The 23,872-nt window shown below is 45.1% G+C and overlaps 1 protein-coding gene across 1 annotated transcript; it reads right to left on the bottom strand.

Annotated features, from left to right (window-relative positions):
• Positions 1–532: 532 nt before the first annotated feature.
• On the bottom strand, positions 533–21,257 carry LOC114683392 (protein FAM156A/FAM156B-like). Its single transcript, XM_037198902.1, has 2 exons — positions 21,220–21,257; positions 533–2,465 (listed from the first exon to the last, which is right to left on the bottom strand). The coding sequence occupies exon 2, from the start codon at positions 2,341–2,343 to the stop codon at positions 1,618–1,620; it is 726 nt and encodes a 241-aa protein (XP_037054797.1). The 5' UTR covers positions 2,344–2,465; positions 21,220–21,257; the 3' UTR covers positions 533–1,617.
• Between the last annotated feature and the right edge of the window lie 2,615 nt (positions 21,258–23,872).

Raw genomic sequence — 23,872 nt, 5'->3', positions numbered from 1 at the left:
GCTGCTTCTGTTGCCAGGAGACATGGAGATTTTTGGAGGAAGGCAGCTCTGGGTTCTCTCCTGACAGAGCAGCCTGACACAACATGGTTTGGTTTCAGCTCCCAGGACGCGGTCTCTGGCAGGGTATACTTCACAGGATACCTTACGGGGCAGTGTAGATTCAAATTTTAAGCCGCTTGAAATGAAAAGTATGTGTCTAAATACCGACACAACTTTGAAATAATTCAGTAGTGCTCTGGTTCTCATGAAGCTGGCACACACGCTGTTCATGTTCACTAGTCTGACATACAAGTCTAAGAGGAATGGCCACTGGCTCCCTCTGCCCGCACATCAATGTCAACCCACCGAGCTCCAGCCATGCCCCATTGATTGCTCGGGACTCTCCTGTGGGCAGGAGGATACTCTTCCAACCTCACAGCCTGACTGTTTTGGAGGACAGTCCCACAGAATTCAGTGCTCCAAGAGTGGCTGGACTGTGTTCTCAGTAGCTTCTCTGTGGCCAGGACAAAACACCACAACCAAGGCAACTTACAAATGAAACATTTAATTTGAGGCTCACATTTGCAGAGGGTTAGAGTCCCTGCCCAACATGGCAGGGAGCATGGCAGCAGGCAGGGAGCATGGCGATGAGTCTGTTGCTGAGAGCTTACCTGGGATCCACAGGAAGCAGGCAGAGAGGAGATAACTGGGAATGGACTGCACTATTGAAACCTTAAGACTCACTCCCTGTGACACACCTCCTCCAACAAGGCCACATCCCCTAATCCTTCCAAACATTTCCAACTGGGGACCAAGAGTTTGAATACATGAACCAATGGGGGACATTCTCTTTTAAACCACCATGCCCTCCCACTCCACCCCATCCAATCCCACTCCACCCTGCTTCCCAAATCTCCATGGGGCTGAGCTCCTCCTGTTAGAGTCTAGCCTACCAGTCGGGGATTTTCCAGCTCTGACAAGAAACAAAATACCACCACCCTGCATTCTAAGGTCACTCTTCTTTCATAAGTATGTTTATTATTTGGCATTGACAATGAGGCACTCCATCAGAAATTCCCGTGTGGGAGGATATTACTCTACTGTTAAGGAGCAGCTGCACGTGAACTTCCAGTTAGCCTAGCATAGCTGAATATCTTGTTTATACAGAAGGTAAAAGGATGAACCACCATGGTCTGACTCCATCTTTCTCCTCACACTCTACAGTTGCAGATTCTTGAACCTGGATCAAAGGGCACAAAAGCACGTGGACATCCACAAGGCCACAGACACTCTCACTGTACTAATAAGGAAGTAGGTAGAAAGACAGAGATCCAGGCAGGAAAAGTGTCAACATGCATCACGGGAGCATCGGAGATAAGCTGAGGACCAGGGGTGTGTAGTCTCCTTTACACTAGAACGCTTCACAGTACTCCACAAATAACAGGCAGCAAAGCGGAGGTCCTCCTGGGAATGGGTCACATCTCATGCCTGGAAGATGTTGGTGAAACCGCGCAGGCCTGGGGAGTCCCGCAATGGACAGCTGAGTATTTTGTCCCACAAAGGAGCCTACACGCAGAAGCTGACAACGAAGCACTGTGTGGATCATTGGGGTCTCTGTGTCTCCTGAAGATGAGCACCTCAGTTTTCTTCCAACCACTGCTTGAACAGCTTCTGGAACCTCTTCTTGCTTTCCCGCTGGCACTTCTCTTCTGGCTGCCATAGCCTCTGCTGCAGAGGCTGCTGCTGCTGCTGAGGCTGCTGCTGCTGCTGCTGCTGCTGCTGCTGCTGCTGAGGCTGCTGAGGCTGCTGAGGCTGCTGAGGCTGCTGCTGCTGCGCCTCCTCTGGCAGGAGGCTGCTTCTCTCAGCTCCCAGGCTGAGTGTAAGGCCACCAAGTCCCTGCACTAGTGTATCCCAGGAGGAAGGATTGGAGGCCCCATCCCTTTCTCCAATAATATTTTGCCCACGGGCCTGGCAATACCGACATTCACATCGGAACCAACTCTGAGCTCTGTTGCCTGAGCGGAAGATGCTGCTGTCCTTTTCCACTGGGTAAGGTGCCCTGTGATCTCGGCGCCTGCGTCTCAAGTGTCCCAGGAATGCTTTCTTCTTCTGAGGGAAACCCAGGAGTCCACAGTGCTGCTCCAGGAAGTTATTCTGCTCCATGCACTGCCTCTGGAGCAGCCCCTCTGCCAGAGGTGTAGGGGCGCTGGAGCCAGGGTTGGTGCTCAGGCCACTGAGGTCCAACCTCAGCTGTTCTAAGGAGATGAGGTGAGAGGATGCAGAGCCTTCCTGGGAGGTCTCCACAATGGTCACTTGAGAAGACCCAGAAATCAATGCTGAGTCCCATTTCTGGAGGGGATCCATGGGGGCTAGTCTGAGCTGGAGGCTACACCAGGCCTGGGGTCTACTCAGGAAGTGGAAGGTGGTGGGTTCTATGATAACTAGAAGGTAGGGAGGACGAATGTGTGCAGCCAGAAGTAGCCAGACTGTAATGAAAGGTGACAAGGGGTGGGGGAGAGAAATCCCATGGTTATTCATGTTATTTCACCTTTCTGTGCTGCATCTTCCTAGACAGAAACTGGACCTCTGTCCAAATTTCTAGACTAATGCCAGAGTTTGGGAATGGATAACAGAGACAAGCCCAGAATGGCATCACACACCTGAGGCAGGAGGATCACAAATAGAGATTGTCCAGCGTAATACTTACTCAGTTGTCTGTCTGAAAAAAAGAAAAAGGAACGTGCTGGAGAGACGGCTCAGAGATTAAGAGACGGCCCAGGCTCCTGTGTGCTCACAGTGCACACAAAGTCACACACAGAGAGAAAACTCCACGAAAGAGACAAAGGAGTAAGGCCTACATATGAAAAGCTACCAAATAAACAATACAAAACTAAATTTAAAAACAATGTGTACATAACATCTACAACACATAGAAAACTACAAAACTAACAAAATATACCCAGAGTCTAGTATACAGACACTATAAAATGCTAATGAAAGAAGGCCTCCTTAAACATAGACAATGTATGCCTGGGTTGGAAGATTTGCCATGGGAAGTTGATTTTCTTCAAGTTGAATTAATCCAAAGCTAATCAAAATCCTGGAAGGATTTTTTTTTTTTTTTTTTGCTGTTGTTCATAAACAAGCTCAGCCTACATTCCACCTAGAATTTCCAAGTTTTGAAAAACAGTAATGATTTGCATAAATCACATCAGTTACTTTGAAGCCTTACTCTAAGGGTGGTGTCTTGGTTTGGTTTGGCATGGCTGTGATGGAAACACCATGACCAAAAGCACCTTGGGGTGGAAATGGCTTAAGTCAGTTTACATTTCTGTATCACAGTCCATCAGTGAGGGAAGTCAGGGCAAGAACTCAAGGCAGGAACCTGCAAGCAGGAACAGATGCAGAGGCCATGGGAGAATGCTGCTCACTGGCTTGCTCCCCAAGGAATGCTCAGCCTGCTTTCTTATACACCCCTGGGGCCCTGTTCAGTGAGAGGACCACTCACAATGTGCTGGGCCATCCCATATCAATCACTAATTAAGAAAACCACCAGAGGCTTGCTCATGTCAGCTCTTGGGAGCTTTTTCTCAGTTGACTTACTTCTTCCCAAGTGACTCCAGCTTGTGTCAAGTTGACACAAAACCAGCCAGCAATCAGCAAGACTATTGTCATGGAAAGGAATAGACACTTAGATGCACAGAAGAAAACAATCAACAAATGCACCCTTACAAGTGAGTCTGGACAAGAAAGCACAAAGGGAATCAGAGAATGTTGAATCTGTTCAACAAACAGAAACCTCTGCATAGCCATACATGAAAATATAAACCTCAGCCTCATCATTTATACACCCAGTAAATCAAAGAGTTTCAGAAGTAAGCATCAATTACACAATAATATGCTTTTCAGAAGACACTGAACAAAATGCCTTCAGGACCACAGAAGAGGTATCAACATGTCTTGAACCAAAACCATGATGCACAAATCCACATACAAACAGACATGCACACACATAATTTAAAATAAAATATTTAAAATCTGGACTTCAAAGGAAAAATGCCAATCTTACTATATGCTAACTAATACCTCCAAATGGCAGATATTTCATGGGTACCTCATCTTTTTCTTTCAGAATACCTGGACTGGAGGATTCTCAAAACAACTGCCCCTTCTCTGTGTCTCTGCCTGCCTGCCTCGCTCTCCCTCTTTAAATGCTAAATTGATTGTAAGAATGGTACCTCAGGCCCTGTCATTTTAGCAAATTTGGAAATCAAGAAGTCAGTAGTTTCTTTAACACACACAGAATACTTAGAACGTCTCATAACCGAAGGAAACTCAGAACAATATTGGAAAGATATCAAGCCATGTGAGTTGACTTTTTACACATAGAAACTAAAACAAATGTCCTAGGAAGGGAGACTCATAGGATTTCGTCATTGAAAGCCCTGGCTTGTGTAGTTCTATCTCGAGGGCCATCACCACCCCACACAGATACTTAGGTGTGAAGCATGTAGAGCAGGATCCTCAGATTGAGAATTATCCATTGAGAATCAATTGCCAATTGAGATTCACAGATCTGATCAGTTTTCACAAGTCACAGAGACACTCCCAGGATATTTCTTCCTTTAGAAAGCCAGTTCTCACAGGAAGAAAGTAAGTCTCACAAATACCTTTTAATCAAGAAATTGCCTAGACTTCAGAAACATCAAATCACAACAAGGTAGCATTTTAATCATATTTTGTTCTCCCCCTCGCTCCCTATTTCTGTGAACTATTTCCAGTCCAATAACACCACCACAAAATGATCATGAAGTTACTCATGAACCTCTCTAGAGGTATTAAATACAAGGAAGCCCACAAATGTCCTGTTTAGGCTGTGGAGAGCAACTAGAGGAAAAAAATACGACTTCCCATTCTGCATCTTACTTCATCAACTGTCTCTTACCTCAGCAGGATACAGACCTTATACCAAACTTCAGCTCAAATTAAGGTTTCCACCACCACCACTACAACCCCCCCATCATCGCCATCATCATCATCATCATCATCATCATCATCATCATCACCACTACTATCATCATCTCACATAGCTTATGAAGAATTGGAAGACACGATGGCTGGACATAAACAGACCCAAAATGTTTATTGATCAAAGTTTCTGTTTGGTAGTGTACTGTTTGACCATTGTGGTGGTCGTTATTATGTGTTATGGTGGGTAGGCTGTGAAGCCTGGTTGATCACACACTAGCTTAAGTATTTCTGTGAAGCTATTTCCAGACTGAGAAACTGTTACTACTATTAGACTTTAAGTGACACATGTTATCTTTCATTGTGTCAATGGACTTCATCACATCAGGCAAAGTCTGAAGCCCCTCCAGGGTGGAGGTAATTCAGTCTCCTGACCCCAACACACACACTCTGTCTGATTTTAGAGCATTCTAGTCTGCCTGCTGAATTCAGGCTCAAAATTACAACATCAATTCTTTTTAATTCAAATACCACATGTTTCACTTATTTTACATACCGACTATAACATCAACTGCCAAATGAATACTATCCAACCAAGCCACTTGACCTCCAGATTTTGCACTTGCCAGAGTTCACATTGCAGTGGAGCCAATGTCTTGAGATGAAGGAATCTAGCACTAGATAGAGATATGCATATCATAGGTCATATCATAGATCTCTTATTCGTTTGGTTTCTCTGGAGAATCTTTACAGATAACAGTCACAACATACCATACCTTCCTGCAGCCCAATTGAAAACATTTGCTGAGCCATTATTCTGCCAATTGCCAAATGATGTGGACTACAAGAAATGGGACAAAGGGCAGGTTCCATACACGTAGTGCCTCCCCCAAAACACAAAATGTGTGCTAGGTGCTTTACCTCCTTCCTTCACTATGGTCTCCCCATAAAAATCCAAAGTTGGTAGAATCATTGTCATTTCACAAATACAAAACTTGAAAAGTAAGGAGAGACACACCAGAGGCTGGGCCTGACCTGGGATCTGGTGCAAATGAAATCTGTTTAATATGAAGCTGATGGAGATGGGTTTGCATAGAACAGCTGGACCACATCACAGAAAGCTTCCAGTGACATGAAGGATCCAAACAAAGTCTCACTCTCTCTCATCTGTCCCGTGGCATCCACCAAACCAAGAAACAGCACCAACTGACCTAAGGACAGGACTAAAACTGAATTAGAAGTATGCATCCAACGTAAGATGGATCTGTGTGGTTAATAGATGAGGAACACACAGTAGAAGAGCCAGCATTCTGATGAAGGACCATTCATAGAAGGCTTAGAAATGGCAGAGTAGGAAAAATGCTTGACCTAACTGAGAAGTCTAGGGTAACTCCTATGTTCCCTGCTGAGTGAGGACCATGAAGTGAGTGGGAAGTCCATCTCCCAAACATTCCACGGCAGCATGGGTGGAAGTAATGACAGGAAATGTGCCCTTTTCTACTTTCTTTCCCCCTCACATTACCTATCTGCTAAGAGAAGCCTCTGACTTGATTATTGTGATTCTCCTCCTCCTCCAGTCTTCAATTTCTGAGATAGGGTGTTCTTCTGTAGCCCGGAGTATCCACAAATTCAAGTCAATCCTCCTGCTTCATCCTTGTGAGTGTTTGGATTACACAAGTAAGCCCTCATAGCGAATAATACTGTGGTTCTTAATATCAAACTCATTTCACAGGTGAAGACAGTAATATCCTCAGGACGATAGAAAGGCACATGGCAGATCTGGGCTATTAGGAAATTTGTCAAGAATAGAGCTCCTGTCCTGAACTACCATACCACATTGCCCTCTCAAAAATAGACACACAAGCATACACAATGCTTCCCATGGAAGAAAGTCTGCTTATGGCCATGAGCAAAGAGAACCCCTTCTCACTAAGGACTAATCAGAACAGTGATTCCCCACTTCACCAAACACTCAGGAGGAAGTAGGGGGTGTTGGGAGCAGGTCAAGTACAATCTGTGGTCTACTGATGCAATCAAGGACCACCAGTCTTTTCTGAAATCTACAGATGGCATGAGCCTAATTTAGAAAAGCACTTTCTATTCCTGTATCTTTCCTGAGAGCAGATACCGCCCAAGCCCCCAGCAGATATTGTGGTGATATTGTGTTTTCCAGTATATTAGGCATCCTAATAAACTTATCTGGGGTCAGAGAACAGAACAGCCACTAGATATAGAGGCCAGAAAATGTGGCACACACACCTTTAATCCTAGCATTAAATCCAAATCTGGATCTCTGTGAGTTCAAAGCTACACTGGAAACAGGCAGGCATGGTGACACACGCCTTTAATCCCAGGAAGTGATGGCAAGAAGCAGAAAGGTATATAAGGCATGAAAACCAGGAACTAGAGCCTGGTTAAGCTTTTAGGCTTTTAGCAGCAGTTCAGCTGAGATTCATTCAAATGAGGACTCAGAGGCTTACAGTCTGAGGAAACCGGATCAGCTGAGGAATTGTTGAGGTGAGGAAGCTGAGGATTTTCTGCTCCTCTGGTCTTCCAGTATTCACCCCAATACCTGGGCCTGGGTTTGTTTTATTAATAAGACCATTTAAGATTCATGCTACCAGATATAGCAGATAGATAATCTTTTCACTCATGTTGGTCAACTGGGCATTACTTCCCCATTTTTTGCCACCTGGAAGCCAGTGGATAGATGATGGTGGCAGTCTTCAATGAAAGGTTTGGCATGGGGGCCTCTAAGCAAGATTTTCCCCTCAAATCCACCCTTTAGGGTTCAGCTTAGAAAGCACTTCTTCCAAAAGGTATTCTCTGGTTTCCTTCAAACCATCTGGACTGGGGACCTTCCTAAGGTTCCCACAGCACCCTGTATTTTCCTACCCAAGTCTGTTCAGCTGTCAAGGGATGGTTATCTGTATGTCAAATCACTAGCCTGGGAGCCATGTGAGCAGTCATTGAGTTTCTCTGGTCATCCTTCACTGAGCCTTGGCCCTAGTAGATCATAAGAAGTATGGAGAACTTGGAGCCTTTTTATAAACATATCAGTATTTCCGTCTTGCAGAATCTGTATTTTCCCGCACTGTAATGGAAGAGAGTCCCAACACCGAGAGCCTGGGTAATGTCCCTAACATCACATGACCACATGGAATGGCATTCCAGCCTGGGACTGCCTGACTCCAGATGCCTGTGCCTTTGGTGGTGGAGCAATACATCTCTGGATCCTCAGCCTCCTCAGAAGCCCGAGTTAGAAAGTAATCTTGAGGTATAGAATTCAGATGGACAGGCCTGGAGGCTAGGCTGGGTGCCCAGATCAGGAAACTGATGTAGCAAATACTTACATTCCTGCATCAGACCATGCTGTGCTCTCAATATCTGGTGGGCTGTCGAACAAACCTTGCCAGTCTATGCAGCCCAAACCAACCTGGCCAGGCTCCTTCTCTCCTTGACTTACACCGCAGTGTGGACCAGGAATAACAAGTAGCTAAACACACCAATGCTTCCTATGTGGAGGAGATGAATGCTACAAACAGAGGTGAATTCACTTTGAAAATTAAAATCTTATCTTTCCCACCTTTCTGTCTGCAATAAAATATACTTAGAAAATGAATTTATTTCAGTTGAGAGGAAAAGAATTCATTTCATGATTTTGTTTAGACAACATGAGGACATTTGTGCCAAGAATGGCAAAATGTCACATCTGTACAAGGCAATGTGCGGTGGCCACCTACCACGTACAAAGGCAGCAGGGAGGAGCCTGAATTCCAGCCAAGGAACACCACACAGAGAGGTGAGTTTGTCCAGGCCCTGGCTCTCGGGACTTCTCTATTTCCGGTGCCTACAACGATGTATCCAATCTCACCAGGCCTAGAAAAGAAGAGACACTCTTCTTAGCAGTGTCCCTAGAAAAGAACATCAAAGTCACTAAACGCCGAGTAATGTCCATCTATGAGTGTGAAAGAAGATTTGAAGAGGACCACGAAACACAGTTGTTAGCTTTGGGAGCTCCTGCCATGTGGGACTAAAAGATACAGACTTGAGATGTGGAGCTTCACCGGAAGTTGAACGGAAGGGCCCAGGGAAGGGCAAAGAAGAGGGGCAGAGCAACAGGAAAAAGACAGTCATATCTCAGCAGTGACAAGCCCTCCTGGTCACCACAGTCACGGATCTCTGGGTCTGCAGCATAGATTCTGCCACCCATGGCCTGTGTGACACCTACATGTCCCCTACAAGACAACACCAGACTGGCCAGAGTGCATTCACCTAACCTGTCTGCCCTGGGATGCAATGGTTCCATCAATAACCGCCCTGGAGCCCAATCCTAAGGCCCGAGGCAAAGTGCTGTGAAGCATACAAGAAAGGGGGAAATGGGGTCTGCACTGCTGCTAGACCCTGGGGAACAGAGTGGGGAGAGAAGACACAATACTTGTCATTTCCGGAATGAACAGGAATTCAAGCTTCCGATCTGCCATTCAGAACACAGGAGTTCCCACACATAAACAAGTGGCAGGATACCACCTACCTAACAAAAAAGGGCTGTGTGGCTACTGCACTGATGTCACATACCTCTAGACTCTGGATACTGCAGGGGTAAAAGGCACAGGCCTTCTCTGGGTGAACAGGAAATAAGTCCTGACACTTCCTGCATTCACACATATATCCTGAAAAATAACATTGCTCAGAGGACTCCTAACTGCAGGTCAGGGACCTGATGTGAAAATGACAACAGAACATGTGATTGTGTCAGCTAAAGGGGAATGATACACAGAGGAGGCTCTGCAGCCACATGATCAAGAAGGCCTTAGCCTGGCTGTGATGGGACTGTGTTGTACAGGCTCAGTTGCCCTTACCTGACATTGTGATTTCTTTTTGAGTAGATGATATGTGCATAGACATATTGAAATATCCTGGGGACGTGACACCCAGAATTCATTTATATTTCATATACACATTACACATACAACCTACAGGTGATCTTATAGTTTTATACTGATATAATTCATGCATTTTAATACTTCCCTGTGTGTGTGTGTGTGTGTGTGTGTGTGTGTGTGTGTATCTTACTGTTTGTCTGTGTGCGTGCTCAGATTGAACACAGGGTCCCAGGCATATAAAGTACATATTCCACCTCTGAAACACGTCTCCACCCTGGCTTGCATTGTAACAAGCTGCCAGGAGGAAGCGAGATGTGGAATTTCTCTCTGTGGTTTCATCTGGTGCTAGGAAATTTTCAGGATTTGGAGCATTTTGGTTTGGCAGGCTCAGATTAGGGGTGTTCAAACAGTGCTGTTATCCTCCCTGCAGATGAGGTAGCTGGTGATCATAAAGGCTCAGCCACTCACTGATGGTGACCCAGCTAGTTTTTGATGGTGATCCCTTCTTTTCAGGCTGTCTTTACTAGCAGCCACAGTAATCTATTCTCTTCACGACTGCCACCTACTGGCTTGAACTTGCATCCACCATCTTCTACTAAGCAAAGATCTCCCTCCCTTTAATTTCTCACCATCTGGTAAATGTTGGACACAGATTCTGTTTTAGCCCAGGACTATCACTTGACAAGGCAACTATTCCTCGCAATACACAATTGGATGCCCATGCCAGACCCGAACAAACATGGTGGGTTTCCTTCCCACCCTCATACTGCATAAAGAGCATGGGCTGCGGCCATGGTCTTAACTTAGCTATCTCATTCGATCCCATGTACAATTTTCACAGTGACTGACAAGAATAAAGCCGCTGTTTCCTCACAAAAGCTATTGACAAAACATTGTCTTAGTTGCCAAGGTGGTCTAGGTGAAGACTCGGCCTCTTTGACAGAGAACTGTTGAAATTGTTCCCCTTAAAATACAGAAACCCTTCTTCTCTATTGCTTGTGAGGCTCAGCCACAGAAGGATCCTCACTTGATCTTTTCAGACAAGGCTAACAAAACAGCACCCACACAGAGGTAAAGCACACATCAATACACTGCCAACAGCATGAGTCAATCTAGAGAAGCCATATTGAAAGGCAAAAGGAAACCTGTGATCAATCCTAACAACCAATTTCCCATCCCACAGAGGTCTACTGCCCAGAATCAGCTGTCCTCCAGCAAGCAGGACAACCAGGTAGGCCTTCCTTCTGAGTATCTTCTGCTGCAGCTTGCATCTGAGGAAAACTGTCCAAGTCCTTGCTGCTGATACAGGAATCACCGAGCTTAATTTCTCTAAGTTCTATTTCTAAGTCACATCCTGATCCTTATCTTTGTGAGGAATCTCAAGAAGAATTTCTCTGACGTTTCTATCGGGCAAATGTCTCCATTGAAAACAGTAACTCTTCAGGGACTCTGTCTCACACTGTAGGGTGGCAGATGGGGTGGGCGGCTGGCAATGCCAAGGAGACAAGTCATCTGTGAGCTTGAACAGACTCGAGCCCAGTGACACCCGGATGCCTAGTGGTAACTACAGGAAATTTGGGTCCCTTCTCCCTGTAAAATCGCAATCCCCAGGTAGAGAAAGACAAATACATCACACGGAGATAGCCCCACCATGATTCTGATACTGAAGAGATGGCCCTTCTGAGAAAAACAAGGAGGCCTCTCCGAAAGCACCATTCAGGCTCGCCAAGGAGGGATCCTGGTCTAGACCCACATGCGCACCAGCACACCCCCCACCCCACCCCCCGTTCTAGGAGCTTCTCTCTGGGTTTTGCTTTCCCTTGGCCCATCCTAGGGAGCCTCCCTTCTTTTCTCCCCCTCCCCACGCCCACGCCCCCAATTCCCTCTTTTGCCTGTTGCTCCCAGGTCTCCCCCCATCCCCATCTCCTCAGAACCCTCATGCTCTCTTTCTGAACCTCCCTCAAAGCCTTCACTCTCTCACTCTCATTCTCCCTCTGTCTCTCTGGCTTTCTCACGGGTATTTCGTCAGTGAATCAGGTCCTGCAGTCTGGCCGCCAGAGTACCACTTCCTTTGCTCAACCCTGGAAACGCAGCTTGGCTCTCAGACACCAAGGGTTAAGACCACCAAGAGGAGCGGTCCTCCAGAGGCTAGAGAGGCCTGGGTGCTGCAGGCCCGGACTGTGGCCCGCCAGGCTGGTGGCTCCCAGGGGAGGACGACTTTACCCTTAGCTGCCTCTGCTGAGGCCCGAATCTCAGGGTGGTGGGCGGCAGCGATTTTCTCCCCAGGAGTGGTGGCATAGGGCGTCGCGGCCCACACTGTCCAGCTCAGGACCTGTGGTTTCTATGGAGACCGCTGTCCCGACAGGACAGCACGCAGCTGCAGCCCCCAGGACCCCCCTGCAGTGTGGGGAGAGGAGAGATCGCGGTAGCGGAGGTGACGTCACACGGGGGCTCCATGGATTCCAAGAGAGGCCTTGGGAGGCTGCCTGCCAGGGGATGTGCAGATCAGCTGGGGGCCACAGAGTGCAGGGGAAGATGAATCTCTGCTCTTTGAGTTTACTAGTCGTCTTTGTGTGAGGGCACGAGCTCACGGGAAAATGAAAACCAACCAAGTGAAGGAGTTGCACCAAGGCTGCCAGATGTGGGGATCAAGTGTCTGGGTGGATTTGCTGTTTGCTTTTCAGTTTTATGTGGGAGAAGTTGTCAGCTGTGGTGGCATATGGGGTAGCGGTGGAATCAGGGGAACTCTCAGCCTGCTGCGCAGGGAAATTTTATCTCTATGCGCAGATAGTTTAGAACAAGCTTCCCACCCAAGTGGGTTATCCGTGACAAAAAAAAGTATAGGAGTAGCAGGGCCTGTCATCCATGAGTATTGCAGATCATGACAGAGAATGCATATCAAGACTCAACTGAAAAACACAGCTCTCACCTCAAAGATTGTTCTGGAGCCAAATGGAAGTGACCATGGTCCCGGAACATGCATTTAGGCTGCTCCAAGGTCGGTGTTCCAACATGGAAGCAGCTTCATCAAGTTCTTATAGTAAGAAGAAAGTTGTGCATGAAGGCATGTTTATAATACATTGATGGAAACATCAGAGAAGCATGTTTCAGGTAGAAGAGCACCAGCCACGGACTTCAGATTCTTTTTTTTTTTTTTTTTTTTTTTTTTTTTTTTTTTTGGTTTTTCGAGACAGGGTTTCTCTGTGTAGCTTTGCGCCTTTCCTGGAGCTCACTTGGTAGCCCAGGCTGGCCTCGAACTCACCGAGATCCGCCTGGCTCTGCCTCCCGAGTGCTGGGATTAAAGGCGTGCGCCACCACCGCCCAGCTCCGGACTTCAGATTCTATGTGATAACATTCTCAGCCCCTTGACTGGGGGAGAAAGGACTAATACATTCTGATAGTTTCTATCTGTTATAGGGATGCTAGCTAGGTCCAACAGAGAGGTGGACAAGGAATATCTCTTAAGGGGCTAAAGATAGCACTAGAAAAATGTTCACCCAAACTTTCCACAGTCGTTGAATTTTTTCTCAGTCAATCGGCTTTAGTGGACAGAGCTTCTTTCTAGGAATTCTTTCTTATTCACACAGCCTTAACCCAACCTACATGGTGAAGGGTGATCCTTTATGCCAGCCATTTACCTTAAAGGAATATTGTGAACAGACCTCTCTACCAGGAGTCAATTCAGGGAAGCAAGTGAAATGCAACATTCTCCATAACATTGAGCAAAGACCTGCCCAGGTAGACACAGGGATCTTTCTTTCTGGTTTTTGTTACATGGTCTTACATACCCTAGGCTGGCCTCAAATTGATATGTAGTCGGGGATGACCTCAACTCTTGATCCTCCTGCATTCAACATCCAAGTTCTGGGATTACAGGTATGCATCACCACACTGGATTTATTCATTGCTGGGGAATGAACCCAGGACCTGGTTCCAAGTAGGTAAGGACTCTACCAATTATGGTGTATCCATAGCCCCAAACTTCCCTTTTTCCCTGGGAGTGACTCATTCATTGATAACTCTTTATACTTTGGATAAGCTAGTGTTTCATGGTCTAAATAAAGAAGGCAAAACTGGATGTTATTCTGGAATATCATCATCCTCATTTTTTATAAACCTTCTAACTTTTTGTGCTAGTGATTGAACCCTGGGCCTCACACAAGCTAGGCAGGTGTTCTGCCGCCCAAGGAGCATTCACAGCCCCAGACAAGTATCTAATGCAGGGATGTAACAGTATGGTAGAAGGCTTGGTTTGCAGATGTGAGTCACTGGGTTTGATGGCCAGCACTGTCCTTTTAAGATGAGGAAAAGAAAAAAGAAAAGTGGTCACTGAGCCCTAGAGAGATCAAGTAACCCAGTTCTCTATCACTGTGATCTGAATTATGTCCACTGCCCTGGTCTTCACTGATATAATATGATTAGAGTTACAAAAGGATTAAGTGCTGCCTCCTTGATTCATATCCAGGGCTTGATGACCTCGCCCTGACAACCACATGTTGCTGCTTTCCAGATCCTCCCAGCCAGCTCAGTCCTCTCCTGAACTCCAAACTCTAGCCACCTGACCACCCTCAAGTCTGTTGCACTCAAAGCACCAGAGTGGTGTAGATAACCAGAGAGGATCCAGTGATGGAGAATATGGGTGGAAAGAGCCCTATCCTCCCTCCTGGAGGGAGAAGGGCAGCTACAGAAAGTTTAGAAGTGTTTGGGTGATGCATGGTACTTCTCAGAGACATCCTGGTGGCTTTAATTCTCCACATGTTGATCATATACCCTGCTCTTCTCAGTTTATTTCTTTGCCGTCGTTATTTCAGAAAAGGTTGTATCGATGTGTTACTCGGGCTGACTCCAACTTGAGATCCTTCCTCTTCCCTCAGCGCCCTCCCCTCTTTATATTTTGTTTCTTTTCACAATGTCAATACTTGGTGTATGGTGGTGAAAATATTCAAAGGTGGACTGTAAGTCCATGCAGATAAATAGGTGAGTGAAGACATACCCTTTTAACCTGATGAATACCTACCTGCTCATGAGGATCACCACAACCTGAGATAGAAGCCAAGAACTTGCTGTGAGACTAATCAAATGAAACCAATTTGAACGTTTTCTATCATTGGTATCATTGTTATATAACAGGTAGACATCCTACATACAGAGGTTAGTTAGGTCAGCTTCCCGAAGTCACTCCAGGAGTAAGCATTTGAGTTTGTCTGCAGGACATAGGAAAGTCAATCTTGAGCGACTGGGAAACTTCCTACCTGCTGGCCAGCTTCTACGATGCCAGAATATACTATTGCAGGCCACAGAAGGAGAAAAGACACCTGTGAACTTGGCTAGTGCTGGCCCCTAAATGCTGTAGGGCATGCTGTAGGGCACCAGGCAGGATGTGGTGTAGTAGTAGCATGAGTGTTCAAAGGCAAACAGCCAATTTCTGATGGGATTTGAGCCCTGATCCACAGGAGAAAATTCATACCTGGTACTGAAAATCTTGTTAAAATCATAGGCCCTTTAGGGTAGCTTGCTATTGTTAGTTTGGTAAATAGTTGTGTTGTCAAGCTGCTTTCCAAATATTTATGGTTTTGCTCATATGTCTGAGCTGTTCTCAACCTTCATCAGAGAAACTCCTTTTTTGTGATGGACAGTGGTGAATGCACAAATGCATAACTGGTCGAAGAGCTGCAAAATGTGTTGCACACTCAGCCCTCAAGGCGAAATCTAGATAAACCATACCCCAAGAAGGATCAAGGAACACTGTTGAAGGGCTGTGGAGGTAGAAGAATGTAAGAACCAGATGATGGGGAGGTGTGCACCAAATCTGTCTTCAGGTCTCGATGTGTCTGCTGCACTCATGAACTCACGGGACCTGCACGAGATGAAGCTCCTCAAAATTGTAGCATGGATAAGGGAGGGGCTCACTAAGCCTTACCCTTATTTGAGGAACTGTTGGCAGGTAATGGTGGCTGGAGCCAGGACAGTCATTTTTCTTTGGGGATGTGGCCACTGTTAGTTGCCCACACTCTGTGGATGGCATAACACACATAATGTGCAGATGGATATCACTAATTAGAAACTGTTTTTTTTTTTAAAGAAAGAATAAGAGGACATGAATTTGGGAAGAAGATATGTTAAGGTGTGTCTAGGGGAATAAAGGGGTTAAAGGAGTGGCTGTGATCATAATGCAATATATATATAGTGAAAGCCTCAATGAATGAGTTACAGAGTGTTTGAATTCCCCAAGATTAACCCAAACAGCAGTCGTCAGCCCACATCTTCTGCACAACACCCCCTCCCCCACCGCTGCCTTCCAGGCACCAACTACTTTCCCACTGCTTAGGCTAGAGCAGTGGCTCTCAACCAGGGGGTCGTGACCACTTTGGGGGTCAAATATCAGATATCCTGCATATCAGATATTTACATTACAATTCATAACAGTAGCAAAAATTACAGTTATCAAATAGCAATGAAAATAATTCTATGGTTGGAGGTCACCACAACATGGGAAACTGTATTAAAGGGTGTCAGCATTAGGAAGATTGAGAACTACTGGGCTAGAGGTTTGAAGCCCTCCTTCATAGGTGCTTCTCTTCCCCAGCCCCACAAGCCCGAAGCCCAACCAGTTCCCCCTGCCATATCTATCTATGGGAGAACTTTACAAGTCTTTATACCCATCACCACCATTAGTTCCCTAATCCACAGCTACTTGATGTGGCAACAGAAAAAGTTTGAGCATGCAACAACGAAATTTAATTCAAAATCAAATGTGTAATCTAGCTAATGTAATTCTGGCAGCTTTTGCCCCAGTTGCACCGTGTGACATCACTGCAGCCTTGGTTCTGAACACCCAATCTGCATTTTGCACATGCTGTCGATCCATGCTGTGCTACACCATCGGAAATACTTGAAACACCTCGGGTCAAACTCAACACTATCACAAGTCATCATGTTATGAATTGCAGCCTTTTACTGTACATACAGAGTTCTCTGCTCTTCTAGAAAAAAAAATGGAAACAAGGGCATTTCTTTCTTCTACCAACATTACTCAGCATTAACATACCAAATATCCTTGGATTGGATTATGTTAAAATGTTTGATCTAAAAAAATGATTGAGTTGATGACTTGGGTTAAATTTTTTTAAATGGATAAATGAATTTTGTCTTGGGATTAAAACAGAATTTCCAACTGTTTCTGAAATGATTCCAAGGATACTTCTGTTTCATCATTCTATACTACATATTTATGTGAAGCTGCGTTCTCAGCATCGATTATAAGATCAAAATGTCAATCAACTCTGAGAAATGTTGAAAATGTTCTAAGTCCTGCAGATCAAGATTCAATTGTTTGTAAATTATAAGCAAGCACTTCCATCTCATTATTATGTGAATTTGCTTTCATCTCAAATAGATGATCGAAGTATCTGCATACTGTGACATCATGGGGCTGTCTGCCTAAGATGCTGGTCACTGTAAGCTGGTCAGATCTCACACCCTGAAGAAATCACCCCATGTCCTTCACCTCCCCCCCACTCTCTGTCACCAAGAGTTAAGAAGCCAGTTGTGCTGTGGTTTTATGTTGGGGGCACAGGGGTTCTTGTGGCTCACAGATAAGCACCAGGGAATCCAGGAAGGTTAAACACACAGTGTTGTCTCTTCAAAGAAAGCTATGTATAACCTGTTTTCCACCCAGAAGGCTGGGAATGGATGTGGTTAACAGCCTAGTGACCTCTGTGCTACATGGAGGGCCAAGCTACATCTGGCTCCCCCAGGGTCTTACAAACAGGACCAGAGTTGGTTAATTGCCCAGGTGACCTCTGTGCTGTCTGTATGATCGAGACCACACCAGATCCTTCCACAGACCCTTAAGATAATACATGCAGTCCATCTATAGATCCCATCTTTATGAAAGAAGTGACTTGTACTTTGAAATGAGTTTCAATGCAATTATGCCTTACACTTTATTGTGCACATGGGATTGTGTTACACTAGGATATACTTCCTTCCAAACTGCACTGTACTTAAATGTGCCTAAAATAAACTGCCCAATGTCAGACTCTAGAAGATTGAACCAACACTGGCTGAGTCATGGTGAACTGAACTTCCTTATTGCCTCACTCAGATTGACACTCTACTGGCTGTGGTGTTTTCAGAGACCACTCACACACACACACACACACACACAACACACACACACAGTTTTAAAGCTCCTAATTTATGCTCCTACTTGGTCCTACTATGCTCTATGTCGAATGGGCTATGTTGAACTAAACATGTGGTTCATGTGGTACAGAACATCCTGCCACTCTCTGAAAGGGTGTCAAAGTCAGATATTTTCGCTTGCTGAGGAGATTTCTCTGAAGCCACACCTCCACCTTGTTATCTATCCATGATGGCTCTTTCTCTTATCTTTACTTTAAGCTATCCCTTTTAATGGATCTTCTCTGCAGGTTTTGAAGGGAAGCCTCTCTTTCCCTTTAAGGCTCCATTCATTGTGGCTGTGATAAGAGAACATCCCTTTTTAATGCTCTCCCACTAAGATGCAATCATGGTCTTATGGCCCTTTTTCCCAATAAGGATAATTTTGTGTCATCTTTCTGTAACCAACACATGAGCGGCCCTATTTCTAGCATATACCCAAAGGTTTTTTTATAATAAATTTCTTTGATTTACTATCAGTAGACGTTGAACTTACATACCTTTGTGCTCAGGGTCATATAAAACTTTCAGGCAAAAGGGGTCAGGAGTAGACAAAGGTTAAGAGTTCATGTCTCCATCCCCCTTGTCCACTCACCCTCATGTCTGTCCTTCACAACCACCACTGTTTTAACCAGTGTTTTATTTCTGGGAAGAGACACCATGAGGAGGGCCACTCTTCTAAAGGGAAGCATTTAATTGGGGCTGGCTTACAGTTTCAAAGCTTAGTCCATTACATCATAGTGAGGAGCATGGTGGCATGTAAGCAGACATGGCCCTGGAGCTCAGAGCTTTACATACTGACCCACAGGCAGAGAGAAAGAAAGAGAGAGGAGGAGAGAGGGAGAGAGACTGGTCCTGGCATGGGCTTTAGAAATGTCAAAGCTCATCCCCTATTCCATACTTCCTCCAACAGGGTCACACTTCCTAACCCTTCTAATCCTGTTAATTAGTATCACTCCCTGGTGACTAAGCACTCAACTATATGAGTCTGTGTGAGCCGTTCTTGTTCAAACCACCACAACCATCAATTCATAGCTGTTCCTCCTGCCAGTAGTCTTGGCACCTTGCCACTCGTTCTCTAATCTAGTGACATGAGGGACCACTCTACCTACTAATAAGGTCAAGTCACTCCTGCCAGGTTCTGCAGGAGCTGCCTGCTACACTTTGAATAGTGCCCTGCCTCCTTGACAAGGCACACTAGGCCCTGCCTCACTCTCATCAGCATTCCCCTCCTGTTGCTGGCCCAATTCTAGTGCAAATTCTAACCAGTACACATGGTCGGCTGGGTGGTTTCTAAGTCGTTGATGTGATCCATACTGGTCCTGTATTTCTCTCTCTGATCTCGACAGCCTCACAGGTGACATTGCCTTTGTTTGTCATGCGCCTCTCCCCTTCTCCTGCCTGACTTCCAGTTAACCTCCCAGCTCGCCTTAGTCATTCTGAGTGAAGCAATTTCCATCTTATGTAGGAAGTGGCAGGATAAAAAGGCAAACTCAAAAGTTTTGATATTGTGACTGAGGGGCAGGTGATGGTGATTTGTTAAGATTCTCCAAATGGACTGACTAATTGGAGAGAATCTGAGAGCAAGATTTTCTGCTTAATGCTTAAAGGAAGGTAGAATAATACACAGAGGTGACTGTGGAAGGTGAAAAGCTAATTTTCTTGAATGGAGCCGTTATTTCATTCTCTATTATTCAAAGCATCACATTATGTATTTTATATTATAAAAATAAATATCAAAATAAATAATGACACCTAAAGAAAATAAATGCATGGATTTAAAGGACTTTCAGAGAAGGAGTAGGATACATAGAGCATAGATCTCCCCTTAATTTTTACGGACCTGCTGTTGGATTTGAATTTGAAGTGAGAATTCTGCCCCTAATTTTGTTTACCATGGTGGTATCCAGGCTAAGGACAGACCTCACCAGGAAGATGGAGCAGTAGGAATGTGGATAGACAGTGTCACTTCATGGCATCCTAGAACAAGAACTAAACAGGAGTGGTCCTCATTGCTGACTGCATTTTGGTGAAATAGTTCTTCACTGCAAGATTAGTGACACTGACAAGTTGTACTGACTTGTAATCTTTTTGCACAGGAACTGGCCATTGTGGATCTTCAGGGACGTCAATGTCAGTCATGTTCCCAATCAGGGAGCCTGGAAGGGACTCTGCAGTGTTTTTAATGCCCTCAATGAGTACCACAGACAGTGAGAGTGAACTCAGTCAGTTCCTTCCATATCCTGAGGAAAGATCAAACCCAAAGCTGGGTCTACCTGCTTTCAAGTGAGCTGGTACTACCTCATATCATATTGTGCTGGCTATTTTATGTAAACTTAACCCAAGCTGTAGTCATTTGTAAGAGAGAGCCTCAATTGAAAAAAATTGCCTCCACCATATTGGCCTGTGAGAAAGCTTGTGCTATGTTTTCTTCATTGATTGATGAGTGCTCAGCTCACTGTGGGCAGTACCAGCCCAAACCTGGTGGTCCTGGGTGGTGTAAGAAAGAAGGCTGAGCAAGCCAATAAGCAGCACTCTGCATCAGTTTCTGCCTCCAGGTTCCCGCCCTAACTTTAACACTTTCCTACCCGAATTGCTTTTGGTCATGGGGTTTTATCATAGCAATAGAAACTCTTAACTAAGGCAGAAATTGGTACCAGAAGTACTGTGTTGCTGCGACAGATCTGAACCATGCATTTTGGGGAACATTGAGGAAGGACTTTAGAACTTTGGTCTAGAGAAGCCATTGGGTACTTCGAGCTTAATGAGCTGTTGTCAGAATGTAGAATATAATGCTGAGAGCAGTGCAGATGATGGAGACTGCCTTAAAACTTTTAGAGGGAAGTAAAAACTCTACCAGGGCCATTGATTGGATAATTTGAATTAAGAACCACTTGGGCTGGAGAGATGGCCATGTGGTTAAGAGGCTGGGCTGTTCTTACAAAGGACCCAGGTTCAATTCCCAGCACCCACATGGCAGCGCACAACTGCCTGCAACTCCAGTTCCAGGGAATCTGAGATCCTAACACAGACATACATGCAGGCAAAACACCGATGCACATAAAAATAAATAAAAGACCCTTAAAAAAAGAACTTCTAAAGTAAAGTCTTTGCTTTGCTGGAACAATAAATGCTGGTCAAGTGGAGGTGAGAAATTAGCAGTGATTAAGAAGAGACCAGCACTGGCACTGGTGGTACTCACCTTTAATCTCAGCACCGGAAAAGCTGAGGCAGGCAGATTTTGTGAGCTCAAACCTTGAACTGGTCTACAGAGTGAGTTCCAGAATAGCCTGGGATACACAGAAAAACCCTGTCTCGAAAAACAAAAACAAAACAAAAAGAGTGTTTTTTACCCGGCTGTGGTGGCACACACCTTTAATCCCAGTACTCAGGAGGCAGAGGCAAGGGATCTCTGTGAGTTCGAGGCCAGCATGATCTACAAAGTAAGTTCCAGGATGGCCAGGACTGTTACACAGAGAAACCCTGTCTCGATGGAGGGGGTGGGGAAGATCAGCATCGTGGATGAAATCTTCCATATTTTATTAGGGTCAGCACAAAAAAGCTGTGTTCCAGAAGTGGCCAAGGTTGTATGGACCTCAGTAAGGGTCACCCAGTTGGTACTGGTTTTGAAGGTATGAAGGGGTCATGGAGAGTAGCTGAGGCTTGGAACTGTGTGGCAGGGCTGGAATCCCTGAAGAGAGGCCAGAAGAGGCCATTGGTGAAGGTGTAGCCTCAGTTGAAATAGAATGACGGGAATGGAAGGGATCGTGCAGAGAAACTGACACCATGTGCTGTGTTAGAAACCCTGAAGAGAGCCCAGAAGAAGCTACTGGTAAAAGTGTAGTGCAGTTGCAACATTTGGAGACATCAGTACCATGGAACAACTGTCAAGGACAGCAGCAGCCAAAGGGTGGGGCTGGCCTGAACATAAGAAACAGCTTTGTGTGTGTTGCAGATTGTAGGCCCAAGAAGTGGAGCCCAGATGATTGTGAGCGGCACCCAGACATCAAGCACTGAGCTTTTTATGTTGTTGAACTTTGGTTTTCCTAAGATTTTATTTTAACTATGCCCTGGTTCTTCTCTCTTGGAATAAGAAGGTATTTAGCTTGTTTTTGGTTTGTACAGGAGCCCACAGTTGTGAGACCATGGATACTTTAAAGAAACCTTGCAATGTTAGAGATGCTTTGGATATTTTAATGAAGCCAAGGTTTTGAATGTTCAAAATTTTAAGAACCATGGACAGCCATGACTACATAATAGAGAGACCCTGTCTCAAAAAATAATTTGTTTTATACTATCATAGTAACATGACATCTTGGGGCTAACAAGAAAAGAAAGGTCATGGTTTAATAGTGATCTGTTTGTGTGTCAATTTCACAAGGAGTCAATTGTGCTAGTTACTTTTATATCAACTCAACACAAACTGGAGTCATTTGGAAAAAAGGACACCTCAGTTGAGACAATTTCCCTACCTGCTTGTCTGTGGGGAAAGCCTGTGGTGTGTTTTGTTCATTGATGGTTGATGTAGGAGGGACACACTCACTGTGCCACCCCTGGGTTGGTCACTCTGGGTGGTATAAGAAAGACTGGGAAAGCCATGCAAGCCAGTAAGCAACACTCCTCCATGGCCCCTGCATTAGTTTCTGTCTCCAGTTTCCTGCTTTGAGTTCCTGTTCTGACTTCTTGGATGATGGACCACAAGTTGTGACGTTAAATAAACCCTTTCCTCCCCAAGTTGCTTTTGGTCATGGTGTTTCATCATAGCCATAGAAAACATTGAGGCACTTGTGAGGATTAGCTCCATGTACTGTAGCCCAATCTAACTCCTCTTACTTAGCACAGCATGCCTAAATATGAGATGTAGTCTGTGCCCTGGCAACTGGATAGTGGGCTTCGTCACTAAATTGCTTGCCATACAAGCATGAGGACATGACTTTAATGCCCAGCACCAATATACAAAAATCTTGTCACAGGAGCACATATCTGCAATCCCAAAGTTGGAGAGGCAGGCAGATTCCTGGAGCTCAGTGGCCAGGCAGCCTCACCTAGCCAAATCAGCGAGCTCCTGGTTTCCAGAGAGATCCTATCTCAAAAAGTAAGATGGAGAGTGACTCAGAAAGAAACCTGACATTGGCCTCTTATCTCCACACACATGCACATACATGCCCATGTCCACACATGTCCATATGTACCCCTAAAAGCATATACATATGCAAGCATGCATGCTTCTCTATAAAATTTAAGCCTGTTTTTACAAAATGTCAGAATGTGTTCTGTATATATTTTTTTGGCCCTCCAAGAAGAAGAATATGCTGTCTGCCAACTACTAGACATCACTGAGAAAGAAATGAGGTTAAAAACAAAGAAACAAAATGCCAGAGGATCTTGAACAGGTGAACAACGAAAAGAAAAGATGGGAGTGTCACTAGTGCCACCACTGCCGCTCCAAACTCAAACATGGCTTGAGGGTTGGCTAGCTTCCCAAGAGCGCCAGCATCATGCTCTCCAAATTAACATGTTACTTTTAAGTAGCCCTATGGGAGAAGCACATTAGACACATCGGGATGACTCTTCCTGGAGCCTAGCTATTATTCATACGTATAGTTTTTAATGTGCAAAGGTCCAGAGAGACTAGGAGCGTAGGTCACTTACTTAGCAGATGTGAGACCTTGAGATCAATGCCCACCAGTGCAAGAACAAGCAAACAAATAAACAAAAAACTCAAAGTCCCAAAGAAATAAGTATTCAAACCCCAAGAAAACAACACATGAAAATAGCCTGGCTAGGTGGAAGATACCTGTAATGGTAACACTTGGGAGATGAGTACAAAGATCACTAACATTTGGGGCCAGTTA

The sequence above is a fragment of the Peromyscus leucopus genome, chromosome X (assembly GCF_004664715.2).
Source record: "Peromyscus leucopus breed LL Stock chromosome X, UCI_PerLeu_2.1, whole genome shotgun sequence".
Classification (NCBI taxonomy): Eukaryota; Metazoa; Chordata; class Mammalia; order Rodentia; family Cricetidae; genus Peromyscus; species Peromyscus leucopus.
This window is presented reverse-complemented; position numbering and strand designations above follow the sequence as displayed.